Source organism: Opisthocomus hoazin, chromosome 11 (genome assembly GCF_030867145.1).
Source record: "Opisthocomus hoazin isolate bOpiHoa1 chromosome 11, bOpiHoa1.hap1, whole genome shotgun sequence".
NCBI lineage: Eukaryota > Metazoa > Chordata > Aves > Opisthocomiformes > Opisthocomidae > Opisthocomus > Opisthocomus hoazin.
Window position 1 is genome coordinate 23906472 of NC_134424.1, and position 25596 is coordinate 23932067.

The following is a 25596-nucleotide window of genomic DNA, read 5'->3' on the forward strand; positions in this document are numbered from 1 at the left end:
TGGATTATTTACAATAGACACAGATGAATACTAATAGTATCTAGGATCTCTGAACAGTCCCAGACATGGTTACTTGGTTGTTAAATACCACATTCTTTACTTAGCACTTCCACTCCGTGGCTGCAGATGTCCCATTTAAGATTTCCTTCATTCAGACCTATATAACAGTGTCAGCCACCCGTAAGACCCTAAACAGGCTCCGCTGTAATCCACCACTTGTCACAGGACAGACAAGCTAAGAGCAGCAGGGGACGCGCAGCTCCGAATCCCTACGCTGATGGCTGCTGCTGATCCTGTTCTTTGGCTACGACTCAGGAAACAACACAATCCTTTGAGCTAGAATGAAGCAAGGCATCAGGTTGCAAATAAGTTTTACTAAAAGTATTCGAACAAGGTATTGCAAAGTTGGAAGTGTTTACAATAGCTGCTGAAATATCCAGCGTTTAAGCAACCCACCCAGGCACGGTTACAAAGCACAAAGAGGGTAACAGCTTTTAGACACACTGCATGTGTCAGCTAAAGACCCAACTCGGCTTCCAAGTCACTCCTAAGACCTGCCACCAAGGTGTCTCTACACAGGTTTTAGGCCATTCTGGTGAACTAACCAGGCGTAACAGAGTCAGGTCAGAAAACACCAGCAGGAGAAAGATGTGGGCACTCACAGCCAGGACCCCGCAGACAAACTGGCAGTAAGGTCGGGCGGTTTTCCCTCAGGCTTCAAGGAGTCACGGGGTTTGCGGTTCTGTCTGTGAGAGGCACCACTGCACTGACCATCTGACAAAGCAAAAGGACTGAAGACAGTTACCGAAGACACAGAGACAAATGAGCCTAGGTTTAATCTTTTTCAGCACTGAAGTGCAAGATATCTCCATGGATAAACCAAAACGATGGTTTTCCTTCTACAAAATACACTGTAACTTCATCAGCTGACTCTTCACATCCAAAGGGACTTTCAGAGCCAAACGTGACTGCTACCAGAATATATGAATCTGTCGCTTGAAGATGGATCATATAAAAACCAGGACATACTGGTGCAATGTTACAATCCTAAAAGTGTTTTTGCTTCTTCGCTCTGTGCCATGAGGGTTTCACTGGCGTACTTCTGAAGGAGCTCCATCTTCTTTCTCCGTACAAGAGCTTCCTCAATCTGCAAATGTAAAAATAGGATCACATTCAGCTTGAGACACCAAAACGTAGCGTGCTTAGCTATTAAGACAGGAGGAAGAAAACCACAGGAAACAGACTGTGAAAGTAGCTGAATCAAGATCACAGAATCACAGAACGGTCTGGGTGGGAAGGGCCCTTCAGAGGCCACCCAGCCCAACCCCCTGCAGCGAGCAGGGACAGCTTCCACCGGATCGGGGTGCTCAGAGCCCCATCCAGCCTGGTCTTGGATGTCTCCAGGGACGGGGCATCGACCGCCTCTCTGGGCAGCCCGGGCCAGGGTTTCACCACCCTCAGCACAAAAAATGTCTTCCTTATGTCCAGTCTGAATCTCCCCTCCTGTAGTTTAAAGCCATCACCCCTTATCCTGTCACAACAGGCCTTGCTAAAAAGCCCACCCCCGTCTTTCCTGTAGGCCCCCTTTAAGTACTGGCAGCTGCTCTAAGGTCTCCCCGCAGCCGCCTCCTCTCCAGGCTGACCGGCCCCAGCTCTCCCAGCCTGTCCTCCCAGCAGAGGGGTTCCAGCCCTCGGGTGAGTCAGATGTAGTCTGGATCAGAAGACGAGTCGCCAGTATCTTTTTTAATACTCGTCTGAAGCTCAAGGAAGTCAAAAGAAACGGTAACAGATGCCTCTGCTCCTACCCTTTTTCATTAGGACACGAGCTGGCACTTTGCTCTCAGTACAGTCACTTGAATTTTGTTTCAAACAATTGTCTCAGATACAGCTTCAACAAATGGAGAACGAGTTATGCCGCACGAGTCCGCACCTCTGGAGTAACAGTGCCTTTCATATTAGCAACTGCTATCAACCTCTTCCCTAAATTCTGTCTAAAAGTGCCAGCAATACATGATTCTTTAACAAGCGTGTACTTTAAAGATCTACTAATAGCAACCTACAAGACTTGTTTTAATCTCAGGAATAACCTTATATTTGTCCAAACTGCACACAGCAATCGCTCTATAAATGTTCTGAACCTTAGCTATTTGTAATTTAAGATCTAGAAGGCATAATCCCACAGGCATAAGGGATGGAGTGATTTGCCACTACAAAAGGGAGAAGATTACACCAGCTACTGTCTAATTAGAAAAGACTGCTATGTAAATCAGTGGTTATGTATTAGGAAGCCAGTTCTGGCTCTCAGTTACGCTCTCTTCATTAAGAGAACACCACTGGCCAAAGAGCAATGTTTTTAATCATTATTTCTCCCCTACAGTTTTGACAAGCCATATTTCGTTGAATGTGCAGGATCGTTGCTTCACAGCAGAACACAGCATTTTGTCAGCTGACAAAATGACAGCAGGGGACAAACCGCCGCATGCTGTACGTGCGATGTAAAGACAAACCGACCCAAAGACACGTAACTCCAGAACCTTCTTGCCTGAGTTATATTTCAAACAACCTGTCACTGCTAAGGGAATACATACCCTGGAGCAGTTTCAAAATTTAAGAGTCAATTCAAGGTCATGCCACCAAAATAATTTTAGAAAACTTATGAGAGCAAACCCTGCAATTCAGAAATCATCCCATGAAATTAAAAAAAGGTTAGACCGTCAGCAGAAAAGCATGGTAATGACATGGCAGGCAATCAGGGTCATCTTGATCGTAACACCCCAACACTTTCCAATTTATGTAACACTTATGAAGGTTTTGGAAATTCTCAGATGAAAAGGGTTATAGCAATGGTACCCTAATTCTGGCCAGTCCCACAGCATTTGCAAAAGGATCAACCAGCTGCAGAGTCAAGTCACAGAAATCAGAAATCAACAACATTTTTACTGATGACCTGCCACCAGCTGAGATCTCTATCTTGCAAAAGCCAGAGTGCATCTCTGACCCTTAGTTTTCTTAGGTCTTACCTCCTGTTGAGACGGCACTGGAACATGGGCAATAAATTTCTGTTGGCCTTCTTCACCTTCTTTTTCCTTGCCACCTTCCTCGTCAGACTGGGGGAAAAAAAAAAAAAGGGTCATATCAAGTTTACTTTCTGCAGGGGTCATCAAAACCACCTTTTTTACTTGCTCTGCCAGAAGGAGCCAGAGAGAGAATGATCGACACTTCAAACACAACAAGCAGATGAATGGGACCGAACAACAAATGAGTATGATAAGCACCACATTCAGATCCTGCTCCTTGATATTTTCAGCACTGTTGCTTTCGTTCTTCGTATGGCTTTTCCTCTGCTGCGGCACGGGTGTGAATGTAAAGCTGTATTCCCTCCTCCTCCATACCTCCCTGGCCGCCAATAGCAAAGCTACGAAGAACAGAGGAGCCAGCTAACCAAGATGCAAGCAAGTATCTCAAAAATGTATGTACCACTTCCCTGTATAGCTCTGTACTGCTGCTTTCTCATGCCTGAGAGCTGGGCTTATGTTTTATTTGTATTATCTCATGGTTCAGAGTGCTGAAGGAACTATCTGTTTTACCTTATGGACTATCTCCTTTTTATTCTTGTGATAATCCCGTTTAGGTATGGACTGCAAAGTAAGGACCTGTTTCCAGCACCCCTTTAACAGGTCTCTAAGAGCGCAGGCAGCCTCCCTCACTTCTCTTCCCGGCGCTGGGGGCAGGCAGAATAAAGCTGCAAGAGCCATGTCACTGCAGTGACTGCAGCATCAGCAAAGCCCTGCTGTGTCAGGATTCAACTGCAGAGACGACACTGCAGCCCCCTGTGTGCAGGGACAGCGTGACATCGTGCTGTACCTGGAAGTACTTGTGCTGCTACGGGTGCAGACTGGCTTGGAAGCAAGACTGATCCATGTTCCGCTAACAACACGCCACCTTACAGACCTCAGCATTCCAGGCAGTGACAGTTGAACTGCAACAAGGTCTCAGCTATTGGTTGACTCTTGCTCAAGCAAAAAGCTGTGCCTACCTGCCAGCTTTCACCACTCTCTAAACTTGGACCACATGTACTCATCTCCTACTCACTTTTACTGAACAGGGCAATTGTATAGTAGGCAGAGAGCAGGGCAGGACGCGGCAGCAGACAGGTTCTTGGCAAAATAACTCTACTTCCATGAAGGCAGAGCAGAAGACACATGGAATGTTACGTCACCTTAGCCATCACTTACCTCATCATCGTTGACAGCATAGATATTTACTTCCTCCTCTTCCTCCTCCTCGCCTCTTGCAAGTCGTGCTTCTCTCTCCTTTTTCCATTTTTCCACTGCTTCTGCTATAACTGGTTAGCAAAGGAAAATGGCAAGTGTATCTGAGAGCAAGTTCAAGCAGCACGGTCCAGCTGTAGCCCCAGTTCCCTCGAGAGCAGCTCTGCAGCAACTGAAGCTAAAGTTCCCCTGATTTGTCTCCTAGTTCGAAAGCTTTTCCAACAGCCTTAAACTTCTTGCTTAAGTCCTCTACATCAGTAACACACACCTACTGTAGAACCCTGATGTAGCATCTAATCAAATATATCAAGGTAGTCTGAGCAAAACCCAATGCTAGCAGTTGTGAAAGTAAGGTACTTGCTTAAGCCTTAACTTGGTTACATTTCAGACTCTAAATGTCATGGTTAAATATCAACCTGCTTTCTGCACCGAGTAACTGGGGGGGGGGTGTCCCATGACCCGGCTCTGTAGCACATCAACAGCTACAGGAATGTAATTAATTAAAAACGATTACAGTCCTCAGAGTGACCACCCACCTAAGTGTCTTTTCATCTCATAGTGTTTTTCTCTTCTTTTGTAGCATGATTTCAATTCTCTAACTCGCTGCTAGCTAGGAGCTGTTGGGCTGCTGTAGCTCTACTACACAGCACGGTGCTAACAAGAGCACTAAAACTAGTTTTAAACAGCTTAATCAGTGATGTTGCCAGTGTATAAAAATCCTAGGGAGGTGCAAGATAGTCATTCCCCCTGGGTCTCAAAGATTAAACATTAAAATGCCCACCCAGCGCAAGCAAGATCTAACTAACCAGTGGCACACGGCTGCATTTTTGTGTGGTTTCGTAACACAAAAAGTACCCCAAATTAACAAGTTTTTTCAACACATTGTTTCACAACAATTTAACTCTTCTGACAACAAGGTAAAAACCAACAGCGCCTAGACAAGTGACCTAGGAGAACCCCAGCTCTTGGGCACTAGCAGTACGTTAATTCTACACTAATAGCACACCTATTGGTTCTGTTAGCATCTCTGGCCTGGTTATTTCAAGTGGCACAACCACCAAAGATTCTCTTAAATAACCAGACGAGCTACCTCTCCAGTCTGCAATCAGCAGGATGAGCACCGAGCGAGAGGCCTTTCTGGGAGCGCTGCACCCCACCACTTCCCTTCTTAGGCCACCAACGGTCTGCCAAGCAGCTACCGTCCATGTGGCTCAAGGCTCTAGGCTACGCTGCAGGACACAGACCAGTGAAATATTTCCTCCACTCCCCTCTTCCTCCCTGTGCTGTAATCTAACGGACAAGGCATGATCTCTAACTCATGGGACTGCGAAGATCTCACACGTGGAGAAGGGGTAAGCGTGAGAAGTGGATGACCACACCAAGCAACACTAAGCATGGGTAACAGTTACAAGCTCAACAACTTACAAACATCTAAACAAGTCACCTCCTGCAGTTTGGTTTGAAGTTCTTCTCTCTAATTCCAGAGAGACAACTGTATAGAAAAAGCAGCAGTATTCAAGCAAAATCTGATTTTTTATCTGCTGTGTTGTGTGGAAGAGCCCGCCAAGGTTTCCTGTACCTGGACACTTTCTACAGAGCACTGAGGACCTGCCTGCAGTTGAAGCTTCAGAAGAAGAGATCACAAAACAAAGGTACAACGCAAACGGCAACAAATTGGCAGGATGAGACAAGCTCTGCTCCCCAGAAGCACCGAGAACTACTTCGAAAACAGCTAAGCTCCTAGAGGTGGTGTGCGGCCTCTTGCTTAAAGCTGCACAAATACCAGAAGACGGCACACCATGCTGAATTTTAAAGAGGATTTCGGGAATTAGCCTCGTAATCCCAATGTCTTTAACAGGCAAGTCACCAGAAACAAAGCTAGAGAACCAAGTGAGCAGACACACAGATCACTATTATCTATTGAGAAAGTACACATTTCAAAGGAAAACATATTCACAAATGCGCTGAAGTTCCAAGCTATGCGACACGTGGATAAATTCACACAGGCCACCTAGATGTCAGGGTTTCCTGAAGGTCCCCTCTCATCTCCAAGAAAACTAAACAGCTGCGTTTATGGATAAATAAATGGGTGAGACAGGGAACAGCTGGTACGGTCAGTTCTCACAAAGGAGGGAGATCACCACTTGAGTTCCACAAGTCTCCCTGCTGCAACCTACTCTTTTACATTAAGCATGAAAAACATGGGGAAAAAAGGAGATTGTGCTTCAATAATGAATCACTTGGTGACAATACTGAATCATTAACAGTAGTAAAGATGAAAACAAGCTCTAAAGCACACCTGCTCCCTCCTGAACTGCCTTACACAATAGCAATTTGGATACCTATGTGACAGATGAAATCTGTCAGCTAAGCACAAGACAACACCCAGGGACGGGGAGAGAAGATATCTACACTTCAGAGTCCATCACCACCCCTTCCTGGTCTGATCTATGCAGGTTTTGAATCTCACCTACCTTTCCTTTCATGTTCTTGTTCCAGTGGCTCCAGAATACCATCATCTTCATCCCTGTAGCCATAGTATTCTGCATCAATGGCTTTCATAAGCTCAGCTCGAGTTTTCCGAGGTGGTGGGAGGGCTGAAAGAACACACGACTGTCACGCACCCAGGCCCACCCTGACAGCTTGCTGTGCATTCCTGGTTCCCATCAACCTCACAGCAACTACTGCCACCTCACCTCAGCTACCAACCAACGCGGGACCTGCGCTGCTGTCAGTGTTGGGAGGGCTGGCGTTCCAATCTGGCCTGCCCAACACGGTGCGACAACGTGACCCGACGCTTCGCATTGCACAGTTCCCTCCCTGCGGCAACTCTACAGCCATGCACACGGCTGTTCCTCCCTCTCCTCTGCACTGGAGTTGCAACACTGAACAAGGCTACTATATGAAAGGAACTAAAAAACTGTCCCAGGCTCCCCCAGACCACATAGTACTTCCCACAGTTTGTCTCTGCAGATGGTAAGAACGAGCCGATTCAGTAGGCCTGCCTCACTTTCAGACACACGGCTTTCCCATTCCTTCCATGACTAACCAATACATCAAGTTTTACCCACTTACATCTATTTTTCCTAGAATGAAAGCTGATTCCTGCTGCTAAAATTACGTTCAAGCCAACTTTTTTTTTTTTCTTTTCTTTTTTAAAATTCTGAACTCAGAGTACTATTTAGAAATTATCAATGAAGTCAACCTGCTATGCTGGAAAGTTTCGCACAACATCAGTTCTCACTATTTGGAACTCCCAGCAGAAAAGAGTTTACTCTTTTCTACATTAACTGCAAACAGCCAAAGGGGTTCTTTGCCCAAAGAAATAGCATTTCTTACTTGAGTCCAGTGTTTCATTCAGCTGATCCCAGACACAGGCCAGAACACGCCGTTCGAGCACTCCCCACATACTGCAGCAGACATTTTACCCAAGATACACCACCACGTAGATTCACGTCTGGGAAGAGTTGTTCTTTACTTACGTTCCTTTTCAAAGAGCTCTCTAACTCCTGGTAAATCCTTTGCAGCTCCAAAATATTTGTAACCTCTGTTTCCTGGAACTTCTTTCCCTTCATGATCTAACATTTTCGGTCCAATCCGCTGGGAAACAAACAGAGTTCACTGTTTAAAATTTTATTCCCCTTGCATCTTGTATTTCCTGTTTTCCTCAGCATCTGAACAGACTAAAGGATTGAGAAAGGAGATATGCTATGCCAGTTCAAACTACTCCATAAGTAAAATGCCCTCATAGCTCATTTTTATACAGGTTCTCTACTTTTACTACATTTAAAGTGACCACGCAAACCGTAGGAGTGCCCATACTAGATTAACCTGCACAAAGTATCTCAACCCATCTTAGTCCCTGTGCTCTCTGTACATTCAGGTATCAGATAAACAAGCACTACTACATCTCACAATAAGTGTACTTTTGGTGTTTAAGCAAGTGAGAGCTAGTGCCGTTGTTCCATTCTCCGCAGTGCCGAGGTGAGCCAAGTGAAAACCCTTCTGCAGACTGACAGAGCCCAACACCGAAAACCACCACCTACTGATGGGTAAAGCCAGACCACTCCAGCCAACTCCCAACAGGCAGGCGAGACCCCTCGAACCGGTGCTCCACACGAAAAGTCCGATTTGCTCACCACGGAAACAAACATTTCTTCTAATGTACCCTAATATTTTTAGGGGCTGAATAAATTTCCTCTCTAATAAACATTGGCCAAGCAGTACATGGTTAACTAAACGCTGCGCGGATTTTTCCCGTTAGTCACTTTAATTGTAAGCAGAACAACTGCGCAGTATAAAATAAACTACACTTACAGCATAATCAGGACCTCCCAGCTCCTTTATTCTGAATTCCCAGTGTCCTTTCTCCCTCAGAAGTTTGTTTATTTCATCATTCAGGTCGCGAATTCTGAACTCACCTAAGCCAGCTGTTAGAGGGGAAGAAGGCAATGAATTCAGCAGCTGACAAGAAGCAACAAAGTTATTTCAGAATTTATGCAATGGAAACAGTACAGTTCACATAAACTGTGATTTTTACTGTAGCTGCTTAGGACTGGAGACTCAAAAAACCAAAATGTAATTAAAAAAAACTTACCATTTTGAATCTGCGCCACTTTCTTGGAAATTTCCCCAATGATCTAGTTAAATAAGAACACAGAAGTGAGTTTCTCAAAAAAAAACCAAAACCCAACCACCAGAAAAGACTAAAAAGAAACCCCAAGAAAGCTCCAAATTCTAAGTTGGCTTTTTGTTCTAGAAAACGGACCTGAGCCTATCAATTCCACATATCAACACAGATTTTATTCAGACACAAATATAGTACCTCAGAAGCTCAAAAACCAGCGAAACATTTTTACAGCTGTACATGCAATGAGGGCAGGAGTACGTGAAGTACAGAAAAAGGCTGAGGGAGAACTGGGTCTGACCCTTCAGAGGCGACAGAAAGGAAATAGTAATCTACTGCGGTCGTCAGCTGCCTGAGGGTACGGAGAAGACAGAGCCAAACTGTTTGAGAGGTGCATGACAACAGGACACGTAGCAACAAACACAAGCTGGAACAGGGGAAATTCTGATTAAATTCACAGGGCAGGGAATCATTAAGCAGGTAATCAAAACACTGGAACAGGGGCCTCTTGTAGAATCCAAGTCCCTGAAAATATTCAGAACTCCTCTGGACATGGCCCTGCGCAACTCTGTGTGGTAGGACCTTTGAACGCTGTGGTGAACGATGCGATCTTCCACTCTAAATTATTCTGTGATTTAGCTGTCAGCACACTGATGAAGTCTGAAAAAAACTTGCAAGCGGGCTGTCTAAATAGGAAGTGCTAAAGTCCTACCTGCTGCAGAACTGGAAACAAACACAGCTCGACATTACCTGTCGCCTCCATTTCTCCGCCTTGGGCAATTCATTACACTCTGACGCAAGGAAAGGTCTGCGTTCCTGTTCGACAGAAAGCCACGCACCATGAAGTTCTAACCCAGCATCAATATATTCACAGCGTCTCACGCAAATTTCAGTGCCTGGTTAATCCCAAACGACGCTACCAAGCTCCAGTGCCTTCTGCTCCCACCCATTTGTATTAAGTGGAAAACAATGACAATTTACAGCCATGTTAAATTAAACTATCACAGAATGTAACACTGTACTCAAACCTGCTCTATTCAAATCTGTCACCTGTTTTTTCCAGTCACCCCACAATGCTCTCCAATACAAATAATGCTCCACTTAGAACAACGGAATCGCATCACTGCCAACACACTAGCATCTAAACAAAATCCGCTGTTTTCCAAGTCACTATGAAGCTCAGGCCCGCCTTTCTCAATTGCTACTACCTAAACACTGTCATTTTTTTCCCCAAGATTACTTTGTTTTGTAAAATACCTTTTTCCCAGCCTTCTCCACAGAACGTTGACTTGCTTACACAAACTAACACTTCATCTTCCCCCCAGGACTCTGTGTGCAGTTATTTTGTCCCTTTCCCTGCAGTACTTCTGCAGCTCTACTTTTTATATGCCAAAAAGCCTTCCTTCACACAATACAGTCTATTCCATCTTACTCCCTGGCTGTTGTTCCCAGACTTTTTTCCACTAGTTTCCCCAAACTGTTATTTTCCACTTTAGTGTTTGACACTGCTCACACTCGTGTGTAAAACATCGCTTCTTCTGGTGTAAAGACAGGACACCTCCGTTAGTTTGCAGAACTCCTTCCTCAGTGACCCAAAATTAACAATTATCAATCTCTCCAAAAAAAGTTATTGAGAACACTCTGACCCCCACATAAATACTCTCGCAATCTGAGTTATGATTTAGTGAAAAATGTACAGGAATATCCAGAGACAGCTGAGAATCAGCCTCCAAGGCTCTGTGTGGGTTTAGGGGTGCTATTTCCTTCACTACAGCAGCACGGGTTTTTATATTACGAAGTTGCTAAGTGCATTTTCTTTTTTCTCTATCAACAAAAAGCCGGATGACGCTGAAGACAATTCCGAACAGAGGCACAGCCAGCAGGCGCCGGGTTGGTAACAGGCCGATGTTACGCCTCATGCGAGCCTCGAGTCCGCAAGCACCCTGCGGGCCCTCTGTTTCGTGGCTCCTGTTTTGCCAGATTACCAGCGAACAAAATTGTGAGGAGGCTTTCTCTACATCTTCTGGGAAGAAATCCAAAAGAACCTTACGATTACTGTCCGCAAAAATAAGTGTACGCACATCAGTTTGTGTAAGCAGTTGCAGAAGGAGATAACTTCAGTCTCAAAAATAATTTTCAGCTTCTGGCCAGCCTGCTGCCTCTGTTTATAGCTCCCACACACACACTATTACATATTCTACCTACATTACATAAAAAAATAGTGATGTTCAATCTGCACTTCCTTCTCGGCAGTCAAGCCAACATATCTCTGAAACACACACATACACGCGTTTTTAAACAAGTTATTAAGAAAATTCTATTTGCTGTTTCCGTTTTGTGCCACTGTGAAACGCAGCCCCTGCTTCGGCTGCTTCCCAGACAGCGGACACCACACTGCGACGGGTGCCTGTGCCTGGCCCACGACCCTGCCGACCGCTGCCAGGCAGCTCCGCACGGCCTGCGCCCCGCTCCCGACCACAGCTAGCACCGTCGCAGCTCTTCCACGTCATACCTTGACTTTCCCTTCCTCCAGCTGAGCTTGACGAAACCTTGCCAAGGCCGTCCTAAAGAAAAGGAAGCAGATTTACAGATTGACGCTCCAACGGGACCGAGTTTTGCCTGGATGTTTGTTATGGGCTTAGTTACAGTCTGTAGAAAACAAAGGCTTGAAGGCGTTCGCTGATGAGCTCTTCCAGCCAGCCACTTCCCCAGCGCTAGAAATCCTCAGCGGTTAGGTTCTCAGATAAATATAAATATAGATATAGATATACATCCTGGTAAGCGGCTGATTATTTTTTTCTGTTTAGGGTATGCCAGCACGCAGATATGAGCAGCAAAAAGATGCCCACAAGTAATCAGCACAAACATAAAGCTTCTATATCTTAGCAGAGGATACATCTAAAAGCAAACAACAAAAATCAAGAGGGGGAAAAAAAAGCTCCAGCAAGGAAAGCAGCAGCCAGTGACCGAGTTTATCAACACACTCCGAGCGCCTCACGAGGGAGCAGAGGCTGCCCAGCTCCAGCCATGTAACGCGCGGTTGTGTTCATTGCCCGGACGTTCAATGGCTCTGCCAGACGGCCCAAGGCCCAAGGCCCCGCCGCGCCCGGCCCCCGCCCCTACTCACATGGCCTTCTCCGCGTTCCGCGCCTGCAAGAGAGAGCACAGCCGGTCACCCGCGGCAGCGCCGCGCTGCCCGCCCTCACCCCCGCCGGCCCCAGCCGCCCGCCGCCCGGCCGCGGCCCCGCACTCACCATGGCGCCCACCGGGGAGGGCCCTCGGCCGCGCCGCCGCCCGCAACCGCAACCGCCACCGGCCCCGGAGCTGCGCGGCCGCCCCGCCCCGCCCCGCTGCGCCTGCGCCGAGGGGAGCCCGCCCTCCGCACGCGCATGCGCAGGAGCCCCGGCGCGGCCTCGGGTGGGCCGGCCTGAGGGGAGGGAGCGGGGCTGGGGGAGAGGGGGCTCGGAGCCCGCCGCGGCTGGAAACGGGAGAGGCTGGGCTGCTGCGGGGCTGCGGGGACAGCCTGTCCCGCCGTGCTCTGCTGCGGGGCTGCGGGGACAGCCTGTCCCTCACGGGCTGCTGCGGGGCTGCGGGGACAGCCTGTCCCGCCACGGGCTGCTGCGGGGCTGCGGGGACAGCCTGTCCCGCCGTGCTCTGCTGCGGGGCTGCGGGGACAGCCTGTCCCTCACGGGCTGCTGCGGGGCTGCGGGGACAGCCTGTCCCTCCCGGGCTGCTGCGGGGAACCTCTGCTCCGGCGCCGGGAGCAGCTCCCGCCCTGCTCCCGCACGGACCGCGGGCTCGGCAGAGCTGTTCCTCTCGCACCGTCCCGCCCCGCTCTCCCCCCCCGCCGTTCCCCCCTCTTCGCTCTGCTGGCCCAGAGGGGCTCCCGCCACCGCCGATGGGCTCGGCCCCGGCCAGCGGTGGGTGCGTCTCGGAGCCGCCCGGCGTTGGCTCTGCCGGACGTGGGGGAAGCTTCTGGCAGCTCCTCACAGAAGCTGCCCCTGCAGCCCCAGCGCTACCAGAACCTGGGCACGCAAACCCCATAAATCTGACACCTCCGCAGCGTGCCTTGCTACCTCCAGACACCATGAGGTTCTCCCATTGTCCAGACTTGCACAGCCCCTGACCAAGCCACCCGTGCTCCGCCATGCACAGACCACGACCTCGCTGTCCCTGGAGCAGCTACACCAGCCCTTCGCAGCTGGTCTGAACACCAAACTGGGAAGACTGGCTATTCAATGACTCCCAGTAGCTTCAGCAACATTCGTAGTGCCCAGCGACAGGACAAGGGGCAACGGGCACAAACTGAAGCAGAGGAAGCTCCAGCTGAAGATGAGGAAGAACTTCTTCCCTCTGAGGGTGACGGAGCCCTGGCCCAGGCTGCCCAGGGAGGCCGTGGAGTCTCCTTCTCTGGAGATATTCCAGCCCCGCCTGGCCGCGGTGCTGTGCAGCCTGCTGTGGGTGACCCTGCTTGGGCAGGGGGTTGGGCTGGGTGACCCACAGAGGGCCCTGCCAACCCCAACCGTTCTGTGTGATTCTGTGATTTCCCTTCCCATAAAACGCCAGCCCTGCAGAGAGCCCTGTCTACCACACGTTTCTCTCCCTGCCTTCTTGATCCGTACAACCCACCAGGCCTAAGAAAACCACTACACTGAAGCTGGGCGTGGGACTGGTCTTCAAAACAAACGAGGAGATGCTTCAGCGTCAAACGTGCAACAAACGAAATGTTACGTTTGATTTGTCAAAGTCCCCACAATTTCTGGTGAATCACTACTTGCTTGTTCATCTTAACTTTGAAGCAAAGGACGCTTGAAGTAGCAGCGCCCACATCATCCTAAACTGCTCTCCGCAGAAAGGCGGGTAGGAAGAGAGACCTCAGCTGGAATAATCTTCTCCTTTTTGAAATTACATCCTAGTTTGTGTTTCTCAGCTTTCAAACCCCACTTTGTTAAAACCAAAGATCATTCTCAGAGAACGATACTGCTTTCCAGACTCCCACAGATTATTCCGTGCTAATAAAGCAGCGCCGTGCCAGAGCAGAAGGCAGCAGCTGCGAGACCTTCACGACCAAGCTGCACTGCCAAGCTCCACGGGAACAGAAGGGCAGATCACGGACGTCGCCAGCACGTTGCCTTTGACAGAGCACTTTTTTTTTAGCTACAGGTTAAGTCCCAAAGACTTTCAGGTCTTCGTAATCACAGCGCTTCATTGCTTATTGCTCGCTTATTACTGTTTAACTAGGATAATTACATGTAACGACGCAGTTGATTTATACTAACTAGGCTGAACGCGAACAGGCTACGATTAGCGCTCTGTGCTGCCCCGAGACACCGCACTCATCCCAAGCGTGGATTCAGGAGGGTTTTGGCAGCCATGTTTAAGACTCAGAAGCGCATTCACGCAAAACCACCCACCGAAGCCAAGCACACCCCCCATCACCCCCCCCCCCAACTCAGGCCAGCAGCCCTTCCCCCCCCAGCTCCCCAGGAGCTCTTCAGCCCAGAGGCCGGAGGCGAGGCACCCTGCCAGGGCATCGCCACCGTCCCAGGCCGGGTTTATGCTCTGCGGGACCAGCCTTTCATCTCACCCTGACCAGGCAGCAGCAAATACTGGGGATTTATCCCGCCTGGGCACGGCAGCTGCCAAGCGCTTCGGGCAGAGACCCCTTCCCAGCGCCTGCTCCCCTCCGTCTCTGCAGCAGGAGCAGCTCGGCCTTTCCAAAGCCTGGGCTCCAGTCACCCCGCACTCCGTATTCTAAGAATCTGCTTTTTCTCCCTGAACCACGGCTCAGCATTTTGCACAGGCTTTGAAAACTGAACCCAGGCTGAAAACCTCAGTGCTTTACAAATCTTCATTTCATTACATGCTACGGAACTCTAGATTTCTACAGCAGCCGGCTCCAAACAGCGGCAGTCTGATCAGAGTTCACGCAATGCGACACAGCACCTGCAGCCACCACAATTTTCTTGGACATGTGGTTTTAGATGAGAGATTTCCTTGACCATCTTCAGGTTGTTTCAGGTAGGACGCCTGCTTTTATGCACCCTCATTGCCATCTTCTAGTTCACCAGCCGCAGAGTTCTTCCTGCTCTTCTGAAGCCTCACCCGTGTGCTGCTGTCTGCTGCCTGCCACAGGCCGAGGTTGCTCCTGGGACACCGTGACCTTCAGGCCCGTGACCGCATGGCTGCATCACGATGAACAGCCTTGCGACCACACGGTCACGGTGGAACTGGCGAGCTGTAACACACCTCTAGCAGAGAAGCAACAGTGCCCATTCAGTTCTGCTCCAGCACAGCCACGGACCATCAGCTTGGTACTTCTCTCTGTCCAGAGATCCACAGAATGGTAGGGGGTGGAAGGGACGCAACAGCCCACGCGATTTTCTCAGCGCCACAGCACACCCCCCCCTCAGAAACACTTTGGGACTGCAAAGCCTTCAGTTGGCGTGTGCAGACGCCCACACCAACAGGCTCCAGCCCACTACCCCTGAGAGCAGCCAGCCAGAGGCCAGGCGAGCCGCGAGAGCTCCCGAGGGCAGCCCCACGCCCAGGCTGTCAGCCTCCACCAGGTGCTGAACACCCACCTCCTACAGCTGGGCCTTACAGCCCAGCACCCATCCATCAGGAACTCCCACAGCACCCCCCTTGTCGCCCGTGGAACCTCTTTACTCCCAAGCCCCCTCCGAGGCCAGGCGAGCCGCTCGCACGAACACGCAGGCGCGCAGCAGTACCGGATGCATTTACGGTTCGGTGCTACCGGATGGAAGCTTCACGTAAGACAGTACAAAAGAAAAGTCCAAACTAAACTTCATACACCTCCACATACCCCTTTTTAATATGTTATTTTGCACTGTGTACAGGAAAACCAAAAATAAACAAAAGGAACTTTAGCCAAACTCCCCTTCCTCCTCCAGCTTTATTGATAGTTTAAAATTACATTTTCTATGTTCTAGGACTTCAATTGCTTTTACCATCTTACTTTAAAAACTGATTACAAGCAAATGAAACTCAGTTGTCTAAGTGATATAGTATACAAAAATAACATCTTGATTTCTGTGAAAATGCATTTATTTGCAACTCCTGAATAGCTCCAAATTGTATATGCTATGAGCACTGATGTCTGGGTTTCGGATTTACTTCCAAATATTTATTCAAAAGCTTCCCATTACGTTCTGTATCTCCAACGTGAACATTCGCTGACTGAATTACTGTTAAGTTTATTCCCGATTTCTCTCTCTCTCTCTCATGGCCATTAACAGGCATGTGCATCTTGTTTCTTTACTCCCACTCAGCTATATGCTCTAGCTAGGGCCCGATACAGATATTACTTGGTGTTAACAGCTACTGAGGTCAGACAATCCAAGGCCATTGTATTAAAATTAAAGTTATGAGGAAGTTTCGACACTTCCAGAATTTCTTTCCTCCTGCATAGGATCACTTCCACGTAACCCAGAGAGGGTTTGCTGGTCTGACTCAACTCTTCCCACTCATCAATCCCTATTCACCAGTGGCACGGAAAGGGGGTTCTTTAACAAAGCATTATACATAACACCTCTACCAAACTAAACATAAACATTTTTTGTAGTTAAATGCAGAAAGTTGATTTTTCCACCCCTTTCCTCCTTTTACACGGCAAGTAAAGCTCACTGGCCTGGGAGTAGCCTCTATCTGCCAACCTTTGGCCAGTGAAGAGGATTCAGAGAAAAATAATACAACCATCAATCAGAAAAAGGAGGGGCGACAAAGGAAAATAATTAGGCTGTAGCTTCAATTGTGCATTCCCGTGCAAGGTGCCCTGACTCGCCGCAGCGGTAGCAGTTGACTTCACTGGTCTTGCTGCAGTTGATGGCTACATGGCCAGTTTCACCACACCTGCAAAAGAGAACACGATTTTATCAAAACCATCCAGAACAGCTACTCAGAAAAGCAATCCTACCCTGGTCCAGTGCATGGTCTACCTAAGCTTCACCCATCCTTCGTTCCACATTCAAGGCTCCTGCTTCAGTGTTCCAGAATTCTTTGACGCAAGGCAAGTTTGTCTTCACCAGAGCCAGGAACTGTCCCCAACTGATCAACTCACATTAATGGCTGTACACCAAATGCAGATTTTTTTTTTTTTTTTTTTTTTTTTACTGTGTGTCAGGCTTTGCCTGCTCCGATGCTTCTGTCAGCAGTTTAGCCTTGTTTTGAGAGTGATTAGTTTTAACTCAGGTGCACCATGTTCTCTCTCCTTCTTGCACAGGAAGGAATCTTGGTGGGGATGAAGAATACTACAACCGGGAAGGATTTCAGGAGGATGGGGCCAAGCTCTTTTCAGTGGTGCCCAGTGACAGGACAAGGGGCAATGGGCACAAACTGAGGCACAGGAAGTTCCGTCTGAACATGAGGAAGAACTTCTTCCCTCTGAGGGTGACGGAGCCCTGGCCCAGGCTGCCCAGGGAGGCTGTGGAGTCTCCTTCTCTGGAGATATTCCAGCCCCGCCTGGCCGCGGTGCTGTGCAGCCTGCTCTGGGTGACCCTGCTTCAGCAGGGGGGTTGGACTAGATGACCCACAGAGGTCCCTTCCAACCCCTACTATTCTGTGATTCTGGGAACATGCTGCTCCTGGCATAGGCCTGTGTTCAAAAACCAGACCGCATTTTGAACCTGGTGTTTCCAACTGATGCAACGTCCACCTGGATGTGCACTTCCCATAACCCAGACTCCTTACTCAAGCATACCCCGGCGGGGGCCGGCTGTGCCGGTCGACCGATGCGAACCGCTGGAGTCTGTCCATTCCAGCCTCAGACACAGGGCACCCGGCTGTGATTTAAGTCTCTGCCACAGGCAAGCACTTGGTGTCACCTTCCACAAACAGCTACGGCCCCTTCTCCTGTACAGCCTCAGTGGTTTAACACCTGCGCTGTTCTGACCGCCTAGAGACGGACATCACTGAATCGAGTACCCGACTTTGCTAGCAGCTGTTTAAGTCTCAGTTTTGAACAACTGCAGGTAACTGTTTAAAAAAAAACAAGCTACCTGGTCAAAGTTTCAGCTTTATTTCCTAACCAAAGTTAGGCACAGAACGCACATCCATCACTTCAGCGACATTCTGCTGCTGTCTCTCGTCAGCTCTTACCTATAGCATTTCACTTTGGTGCAATCTTTTTGAATGTGTCCAAACTCTCCGCAAGAGTAGCACTTCTGCTCATCTGCATGGTCACAGTCACGAGCCAGGTGGCCAGGTTTGCCACAGTTGTAGCAGCACTGCTCTCTCTCCCTCTTCGGCTCCTTGCAGTCCTTCGCAATATGGCCACCTCTGCCGCAGTTATAGCAGGCTTCCACAATAAGAAAAACATACCAAACAAGACTATAAAACCTTGGTAGAGTGAGACGTAGCACGCTTCTAAGGAAGGACACGTACAGCTTGCTTCCAGCTAATTACAATCAGTGTACTGTATCCTTCTCTTCAACCACAGACCTCTGCCCACGCGACTGAACAGATCGAATATTTAGTGATACTTACCATCCTCCTGAAGATCACAGTCCTTGGCAAGATGGCCAGACTCACCACAGCGGTAACAGATGTCCGGGAGAGATGAAGACATGAACTGGAAGCCTGCTTGAAATGGGCAACGGGAGAAAAAAGGCTTAAAGGATGAAGTTCAGAACATTCTTAAGAGAGTTAATCAAGGACACCGACAGCTGAACTGACAAGTTAGCTCCACTCTCAGATGCCCCAGGAAAAGTTCTGATGCAGAGGTAAGAACCAGGAAAATTTATCACCAATTTGTATCCTAACTTCCTCACTTCAGTCTAACAAAGGCGGTTTTACACACTGTTCAGAACGCTCAGCTAGAGGTCTGACTACACAAACAAACTGAAAACCACAGCGATCAATCACCTCTGCCACGGCTTCTCATCCCACGACCACGGCCAATTCCAGTCGGGCACTCCCGAGCCCAGTGGCCAGTACGTCCACACTTGAAGCATTCGTTGCTGCTCATGGCTGCAGATTACCTGCCTGAGGAAAACAGACACTTTTAGAACACCTTCGCCTCCCCCAGCCAAAGGCCACATTAAAGTAAGAGATTTAGAGGTTTCACACCGTCCCGGCAAAGCCGTGAAAACCAAGCAGGACTTCCGACTACATCACTACTTTCTTGTACTGTATCCGATCACAACTGTTAGAACCCCTGTAGGCCATACAAGTTTGTCTCGGCTTTGCTTGGCGTAAGACAGCTCTGAACAGCCAAAAAAACCCAGTGTGCTACACAACCTTTCTTCTAATTAGTTTTTGTAGCCAGTCTTCGCTTCAGAAACATAGAAAATGCTTAGGAGCGGGGAAAAAACAAGTAGGCCCCTTTAACTCTTGTCTCACCAGCCTTGCTGTTGTTCTCTTTTGATAATGCACCACCTCCCTTATTCCTCAGAGTTCAACTCAAACGCCAGCTACTTAGCTCTACAAATTGCTTCTTCCTGGCAGTTCTTACGCTCTGTCTTGAAGTGTCTGGATGTCAGCTACCACATTTATTGACTAATCAAGTTCCATTCTAGAAGCCAACTGTAACAACAGGCAGTACTAAACCTGCAGCCTTACAGAGCACGTTAGCTGGATGTTTGAAGACTTCAGTTCTTTCACAACCTAAATAGCAGTTAAACTCCGACAAGCAAGAACTACAACTTCAATACAATAACCTATAGCTCAGGACACGTACTTCACTCCCAGGCTTACATGAAAGAAAACGTTTAAGACACTTGGCTTCCCTAAAAGACGTCAGACACTTGCCAGATATCCAGAAGGCTACACTTGGAAAACATCCTTAGAATGCCAGGGGAACATCAGCTAGGCACGCCTGTCCGAGACAGCACAAACCGCTTCTTTTGCCCATATTGGGGAACGGAGGTACGCGTTCCACCGAGCGCAGCGAAGTCACTCTGCCACAGTGCTGCAGCAGTGGTTAGCATGGGGTAGCTTAAACAGACTGTGGCCACAGCACTGCAACTCCCCTAAGCTGCACAACAGTTATGCAAGACTTCCAGAACTAGAAAGAAAAGAACAAGGAAGTTAAATGTTTAAATTGGGAGTCTTTTTTAAAGTGTGCTTGAAGACAAGTTTAAAGTACACTAATCTAAAAATATGCATGTCAAGTTTTGTTTTGATGTAGTCTCCTTAAGCTCTCTCCCAATTCATTATTCTTAACCCAACAGAAGTAGCAGCATTATCTGGTATGTTCGGCAGTTTACCTGATCCCCCACCAGGATAATCTCCCCATAACCCCACCATTTATTCATGTCCCTGAATGCTTCCCTACCCCCAGACCATCCAGCATCCCAGATTACCAGAACATTCATGAGTCGTGTCTTGAAGGAAGCCACTACAGAAGCAGTAAGAACACCACATGACCTCAAGATGGAACCAGATTCAGCACCCTGACACTTAGCTCTTAAATGGAGACCGTGTATCTAAACACTAATTTTTATTTAGTTATTTTTAAACTACTCCCATGTTGAACACATCTCCTGTGGCTTTTTAGCCACTCTTCCCTCACAACAGTTCCTCTCTCCCCGACCACCTTCGGCACACGGAAGTGACCACCCATCCTTCCAACCCCAGTAGAAGCCTGAGAATTTAAAGTACAAGAGAGAAAAAGTGTAGCATGCTACTTCTGTAACCCCACATCTACCTTCCAGCTGGACCAGATGATGGTATGCATTTGCTCTTAAAATTAAGCTCAGCAATGAAACGATGCAAGAAGGTCTTAAAGAGATCTAAACAAGAATAAAACAACTGGCTGGCTGAGCACTTGAGAGATATACTTGGGTTTTACACATAACCCAGTCTTCTCCGCTGCATCTCAAGTGTTCAGGATTTCAAACTATCTTATTAGGACAGCCAAGGGTGAAGAGCTGTCTGCTATGGTGGCAGCAGCTGGCACTCCGTGTGCTGTTGTTTATGCCTGTTTTCATAGCAACCATGTTGACACTGCAGAACAGAAAAAACACAAGCAAAGCCAACTGCAGCAGCTCGGCTCAGGCACAGCAGTCGATGCCGCTTTGAATTTTAAGAGGGAGAAGATGGGTGTCTCTGAACTACATACCAAGATATGCTCTTCACTCAGCTTGCAACTCTCTTAAAAAAAGTCTTCACATTAAAACATTATAGAACAGCAACGTAAGACCTGTTAAAAGGAGAAGAACGGCATGCCAACAGCTGTCACAGAGCTGCAGTACATCTCTGCGGACACTAACGACTACCAGACTTCACTCCACACCACGAACTTGAAACTACAGCATGAAGTGACAGGGCTGCCAGCAGTTACCCCTATGAAGAACCCCACATAACCCCTTAGGTTAACATATGGTACAAGACAATTGTTTAACAGGCCAGCTAGACCTGCTTTACATACACAGTGAAAACGTTTTTATACAAAGATTGATCTGTCAGCCTGTACCTAGTCTGTCAGTCTGCCAGTCAGGGTCAGGAACTGCACAAGGGGCAAAAGCTCACTACTCACTGCCCCAAAGGACTCTGAAAAAAGTTTTAAATCTCATTTAAAGTTGCTTCCTTGTTAACTGCTCCTTCAAGAGGAAAACCTAAAGTCTCTTTTCCTCTGGTATACAAGAAACTGGCAAAGTAAGATTACGCAAACCAAGTAAAAAAAATCTGAAGTCAAACAACAGTCTCTGCACAACTATCCTTCAAGACTATTTGAAAAATTTAAAAACCTTTATCTTCAGAGGCCCCGTTTTCCCCTGAACTCAGAGATACTTGAAGGTTACAGAAATATGATTACAAAGCACACTCCTCCATCTTAAGGTATCTGAAGCATATAAAAGTAACACACAGCTGGCCTGGAATTTCTCTTCACCAGTATTTTAATGTTTAACTTCTGCATTCTTCCTGCAAGCAATTTGAAACTGAATACAAGCTCACCAGCTAGAGGTGGATGCAGCTGACACCAGCTTTACTTGCTCCGCGTTCTAAGCAGCCTTACACAGGACAAAATTCCCCACCCGTGTAAATTGTTTTTAAAAAAACCATGAGAGGATTCAATTTTCAGATAAAGCCCACAGACACCTTTAAGGAGCAATATCCAGAAGACAAGTCCTTAAATGGGCAGCCTCCAAGCAGTTCAGACACCATTACATTTTTCAGTTACTTCCCAGAGAAAAAAAATGAGTACAGTAAAAACCATCCAAGTTCAAGTTCTCCTTTATTAGTCAGTACTCCTCCATTTTGTCATCACAGGCAAGCTTCCAGCAGTTCCTTTTATCTATCAAGGCCACCTAAGTGAGCCTTCTGCAAGAAGGCTACTTGTTTAAGTCTCCTTGCAAAGTTTTCACTCAGTCACATCTACCAGTGTTTTCCACAGCTCAAATGTGTTACACAAAGCAGCTGGATCCCGCAGCCCCCTTCCCCCTTACATCCCAGAACTGGGTTTTTACCCCACCAGGACAACGGAAGTAATAATGGAGAACAAATCAGAACTATGGCCTCATCTAGCGTTTCTGAGCCAGGTCAAATTCTGCAAGATGTATAAGCCACTGCCCCAGACTAGATTCCAAAACTTGTGAACAAACACAATCCCAGTTGCCTTAAACCTTACCTTTCCGCCAAAGAGAAGGCAGTCATTTACCTGAACTCCTTCTACACAGCTCCCTAACTGTAGTTTGAAGCTGAAATAAGTCATCTTTCAGCTATTTGGCAAAACATTATTAAGAACGAATTTTAGACTTCTGTACGATTACCCTACTGCTAAAGATCATGGGCTGAGAACAGCTCAAAGATCCAAGAGGTGCCACCAGTGGTTTCCTAGGTCAGATTTGAAGCTTTTAAGTGCAACTTTAGCAACAAAACTCAAAGTTCTTTGTGATTCTTCTCATAATACAAGAAACTTCAAAGTGAAAGATCATGTCTTTCTGTGGCTTTACAGTTCATACACATTCAGAACCTTTACAACAGGAGTCTCCAGTCTTCATGCACAAGAATCAACAATATCCAAGTCTGTTTTAGCAGCCCATCTAGACCTGACCATGGAAAGAACTACCACTAAGCTCCACTGCAATGCTCCCTATCATAGGGCTTTTAGCCTAGATGCCCTCTGAGGAAGACGTTTGTTTTAGCAAACTCAGGGAAAACTAACTCAGGCTTCTCATAGTAGAAAGCAAGCTGAACTTCACCTCCAAGATTGCTTGTGATTCTTCTGGATACTAGCAGTTCCCTGGAATTCTACAGCCCAATGTAACAGCAGCAATTACCTCCATTGTACTTACCAGGTGCTTCTTTTCATCTACAAGTATCACTTCCATTCGATATTAATAGGACTTCACTCCTTCAGTCAAAGGACAGACTAGATAAAAACACTGCTAAAGCCAGCATATTTCAGAACTCTTTGGCAAGTCAGCTTTACCGAAGAGCCAAACATTAAGAAATCAGCTGTTTCCTTCCAGGCTGCTGGGGACCAACCTACATACCACACCTGAATCTAACCAGCCTGAACATGGCAAAACACCTATGCAACAGGAAGCACAGCTTTGCTTCCTGTAAGGTAAGGAAATACAAAGGCAAGAAGGACTGCTACCAGAAGTGCTAGCATTTAGTTTCAAAAGAGAAGTCAAAACACTGATTATTTAAAGAGAAATGCTACCCCTAAGGAGTTCTTATTTCCCAAGAAGCATGTTTTGAGAATTCTTGAACACAGGACAGACAACCACCACCAAAGCTACTCAGTATTCAGCTGCTTCAATTTCCACATCTGTAATCTGAAAACATGCTGCAGAGAGCTAGTGATGCTCCCGCCTTGGGATTCTGTCCTCACTAGAAAAGAAACAAAATTAAGTATGGTGACCACCAGGTAACAATACCCCAGTTCTGAAGGGAAGCAGTTTGAAGCTTCAAGAAAAACTGTAACAGTGCAAAGCCAAGCCCTATGCTCCACTTGGGTCCCCATAATACATCCCACAGCCAAGCTGATCCAAGAATGCTGAACATCAGGTAAAACTCAAGAAATTGGATCCCTACTGAGGGGCCAGAAGCCAGGTCAAAGAGACATCATGACTCTGATTAGACTAGTAATTCTTAGATAGCTTTACTGACACAAATCAGAAGAAGGAGAGTGTAAGCTCATCAAAAAAGCACTCTCTGCCTACCCATACTAGTTAATATAGAGCTGGAGAAACTACAGATTATCTACCAAATAGGCACATCCTACTATCTTCCCCTTTTGTTATTTACTGGTATCTGTACAAAGTTTTAAACTTGGAGAGAAGTAAACAACATCAGCAACATGTGAACTTTTTAACGCAAATTAATGAAGTTTAACAAAACGGCAGGTTAAGCCTGTAAGCAGCAAGGTGCTTGCACAGCCCAGTGAACTCATTTAACCTCCTCAAACCGAAGACAGATGCAGAATTGCTTCTCTCGGCAAGTTTGCACCGAGGAGGAAAACACAGACTAGGCAACCCTAACGCTGCGCAGCAGTGGGATCTTATTAAATGCTGAAAGGAAAATAAAACCTGCTATTAAGTTAAATAATTCCTTATGACAATTCCGGATACTGAACGAGTAGCAGCGGTTACTTGAGAACTACGCCTGACAGGAACTCAAATAAAAGGCTGCTCGGCCAGCCCGGGATCCGCGGACGCCAGGGGCTATTTTTCCTACCCATTTATAGGCCACGCTTGGATCCGGGGCAGGCCCCGTCCGCGGCGGGAGGCGAAGGCCGCAGCCCCTGGGCCCCGCTGCCCGGCCTCGCACGTGGGCAGCCACGTGGTGCGCCGGGCCGCGGCCCGCCCGCTCCGCGCCGGGTTGGGAAAAAGGGGGGGAAAAAGTAAAAAAAAAAAAAAAAGAAAAAAAGAAAAAAAGAAAAAGAACAAACAATTTTACTTCGGCCGCCCTCCGCCCAGCCCCGGCCTCCCCAGGCCTTCTCCACCCCGGGCCCACCGGGAAGGCGGCCGCGCACCGCGGGGCTCGGGCCGGGCCGCGCCACCCCGGCCGCCGGGCCCACCCAGCGGGACACGCCGGGGGGCAGTCCGGGCGCTGCCAGCGGTAGGAGACCGCTCCCGGGCCTGGAGAATCCACCCCCCCCCACCCCCCTTCCCCCAGCGCGGCGCAGCCTCCCCCGGCGCCTCCCGGAACCCGCCAGGCCCTGACTCACCCGCTGCCGCCGCCCGCCCTCGCGGGGCCCCGCTCCCCCCCCAGCGCTCCCCATCCACCCCCCTCCATCCCCCCGCCACCGGGGCACCGCTCCCCGACGCGCCCGGGACGCCCGGCGCCACTTTCCCGCGCACTAGGCCCGAGTGCGCCAGCGCCTTCCCCCCCGGGCCCGGGCCCCAGGCCCCGGCCTCCCGCAGCTCCCCCCGCCACCCGGGCGGGCCCGGCGGTCACCTGCGGCCTCCCGGCCCCGCTGCGGCAGTGCCCGCCGGACGACAGTAGGCCGCGCGCCCCGGCTCTGCCCGCCCGCGCCCCGCTCCCTTCTGGCTGCGCCACACGCGGCTTGCACACGGCCCCACGCACTCCCCGCTCCCCCCTGATCGCCTCGCCCCGCCCCGCCCCGCCCTACTACTCTGCGCACGGCTCGCCAGAGCCCACCCCTCAGCCAATGGGCTCAAGCCGCTTTTCCGGGCGGCCAATGGGAGCTGCGGACGGGGACGTCCAACCATCGCAGTCGAAAGGTGGGAGGGGGCCCGCCTACCGGGGCTGGCGGCGCGGCGAGCG

General features: G+C 48.7%; 2 protein-coding genes across 5 annotated transcripts; both read right to left on the reverse strand.

Moving 5' to 3' along the window:
- Nucleotides 1-354: 354 nt before the first annotated feature.
- On the reverse strand, nt 355-12237 carry ISY1 (ISY1 spliceosome associated protein). Its single transcript, XM_075432707.1, has 11 exons — nt 12153-12237; nt 12026-12048; nt 11411-11462; nt 9649-9714; nt 8869-8911; nt 8589-8701; nt 7754-7871; nt 6746-6868; nt 4236-4345; nt 3021-3107; nt 355-1147 (listed from the first exon to the last, which is right to left on the reverse strand). Exons 1-11 carry the CDS (start codon nt 12153-12155, stop codon nt 1040-1042), a joined length of 846 nt encoding a protein of 281 aa, XP_075288822.1. The 5' UTR covers nt 12156-12237; the 3' UTR covers nt 355-1039.
- A 3468-nt stretch (nt 12238-15705) lies between these two features.
- On the reverse strand, nt 15706-25396 carry CNBP (CCHC-type zinc finger nucleic acid binding protein). Of its 4 annotated transcripts, none has more exons than XM_075432559.1 (5): nt 25267-25396; nt 18781-18900; nt 18403-18498; nt 18016-18217; nt 15706-16770 (listed from the first exon to the last, which is right to left on the reverse strand). In XM_075432559.1, exons 2-5 carry the CDS (start codon nt 18881-18883, stop codon nt 16653-16655), a joined length of 519 nt encoding a protein of 172 aa, XP_075288674.1. In that variant the 5' UTR covers nt 18884-18900; nt 25267-25396; the 3' UTR covers nt 15706-16652. The 4 variants fall into 4 exon arrangements, with proteins under 4 accessions (XP_075288674.1, XP_075288677.1, XP_075288676.1 ...); XM_075432562.1 differs by having other exon boundaries at nt 18403-18495; nt 25267-25393; XM_075432561.1 differs by having other exon boundaries at nt 18016-18214; nt 25267-25393.
- Nucleotides 25397-25596: the final 200 nt, after the last annotated feature.

What these genes read in the sequence shown, in the direction of transcription:
- ISY1 (XM_075432707.1), bottom strand. An exon ending in AGAGCTCTTTGAAAAGGAAC is followed by an intron (nt 6,869 to 7,753) that starts GTAAGTAAAGAA and finishes GTGTTCTTTCAG; the next exon opens with CCCTCCCACCACCTCGGAAA. An exon ending in ATGCTGTCAACGATGATGAG is followed by an intron (nt 3,108 to 4,235) that starts GTAAGTGATGGC and finishes TTTTTCCCCCAG; the next exon opens with TCTGACGAGGAAGGTGGCAA.
- CNBP (XM_075432559.1), bottom strand. Translation starts at nt 18,883, where the DNA reads ATGAGCAGCAACGAATGCTTCAAGTGTGGACGTACTGGCCACTGGGCT. An exon ending in GATGAGAAGCCGTGGCAGAG is followed by an intron (nt 18,499 to 18,780) that starts GTGATTGATCGC and finishes GCCCATTTCAAG; the next exon opens with CAGGCTTCCAGTTCATGTCT. An exon ending in CTGTGATCTTCAGGAGGATG is followed by an intron (nt 18,218 to 18,402) that starts GTAAGTATCACT and finishes TTCTTATTGTGG; the next exon opens with AAGCCTGCTATAACTGCGGC.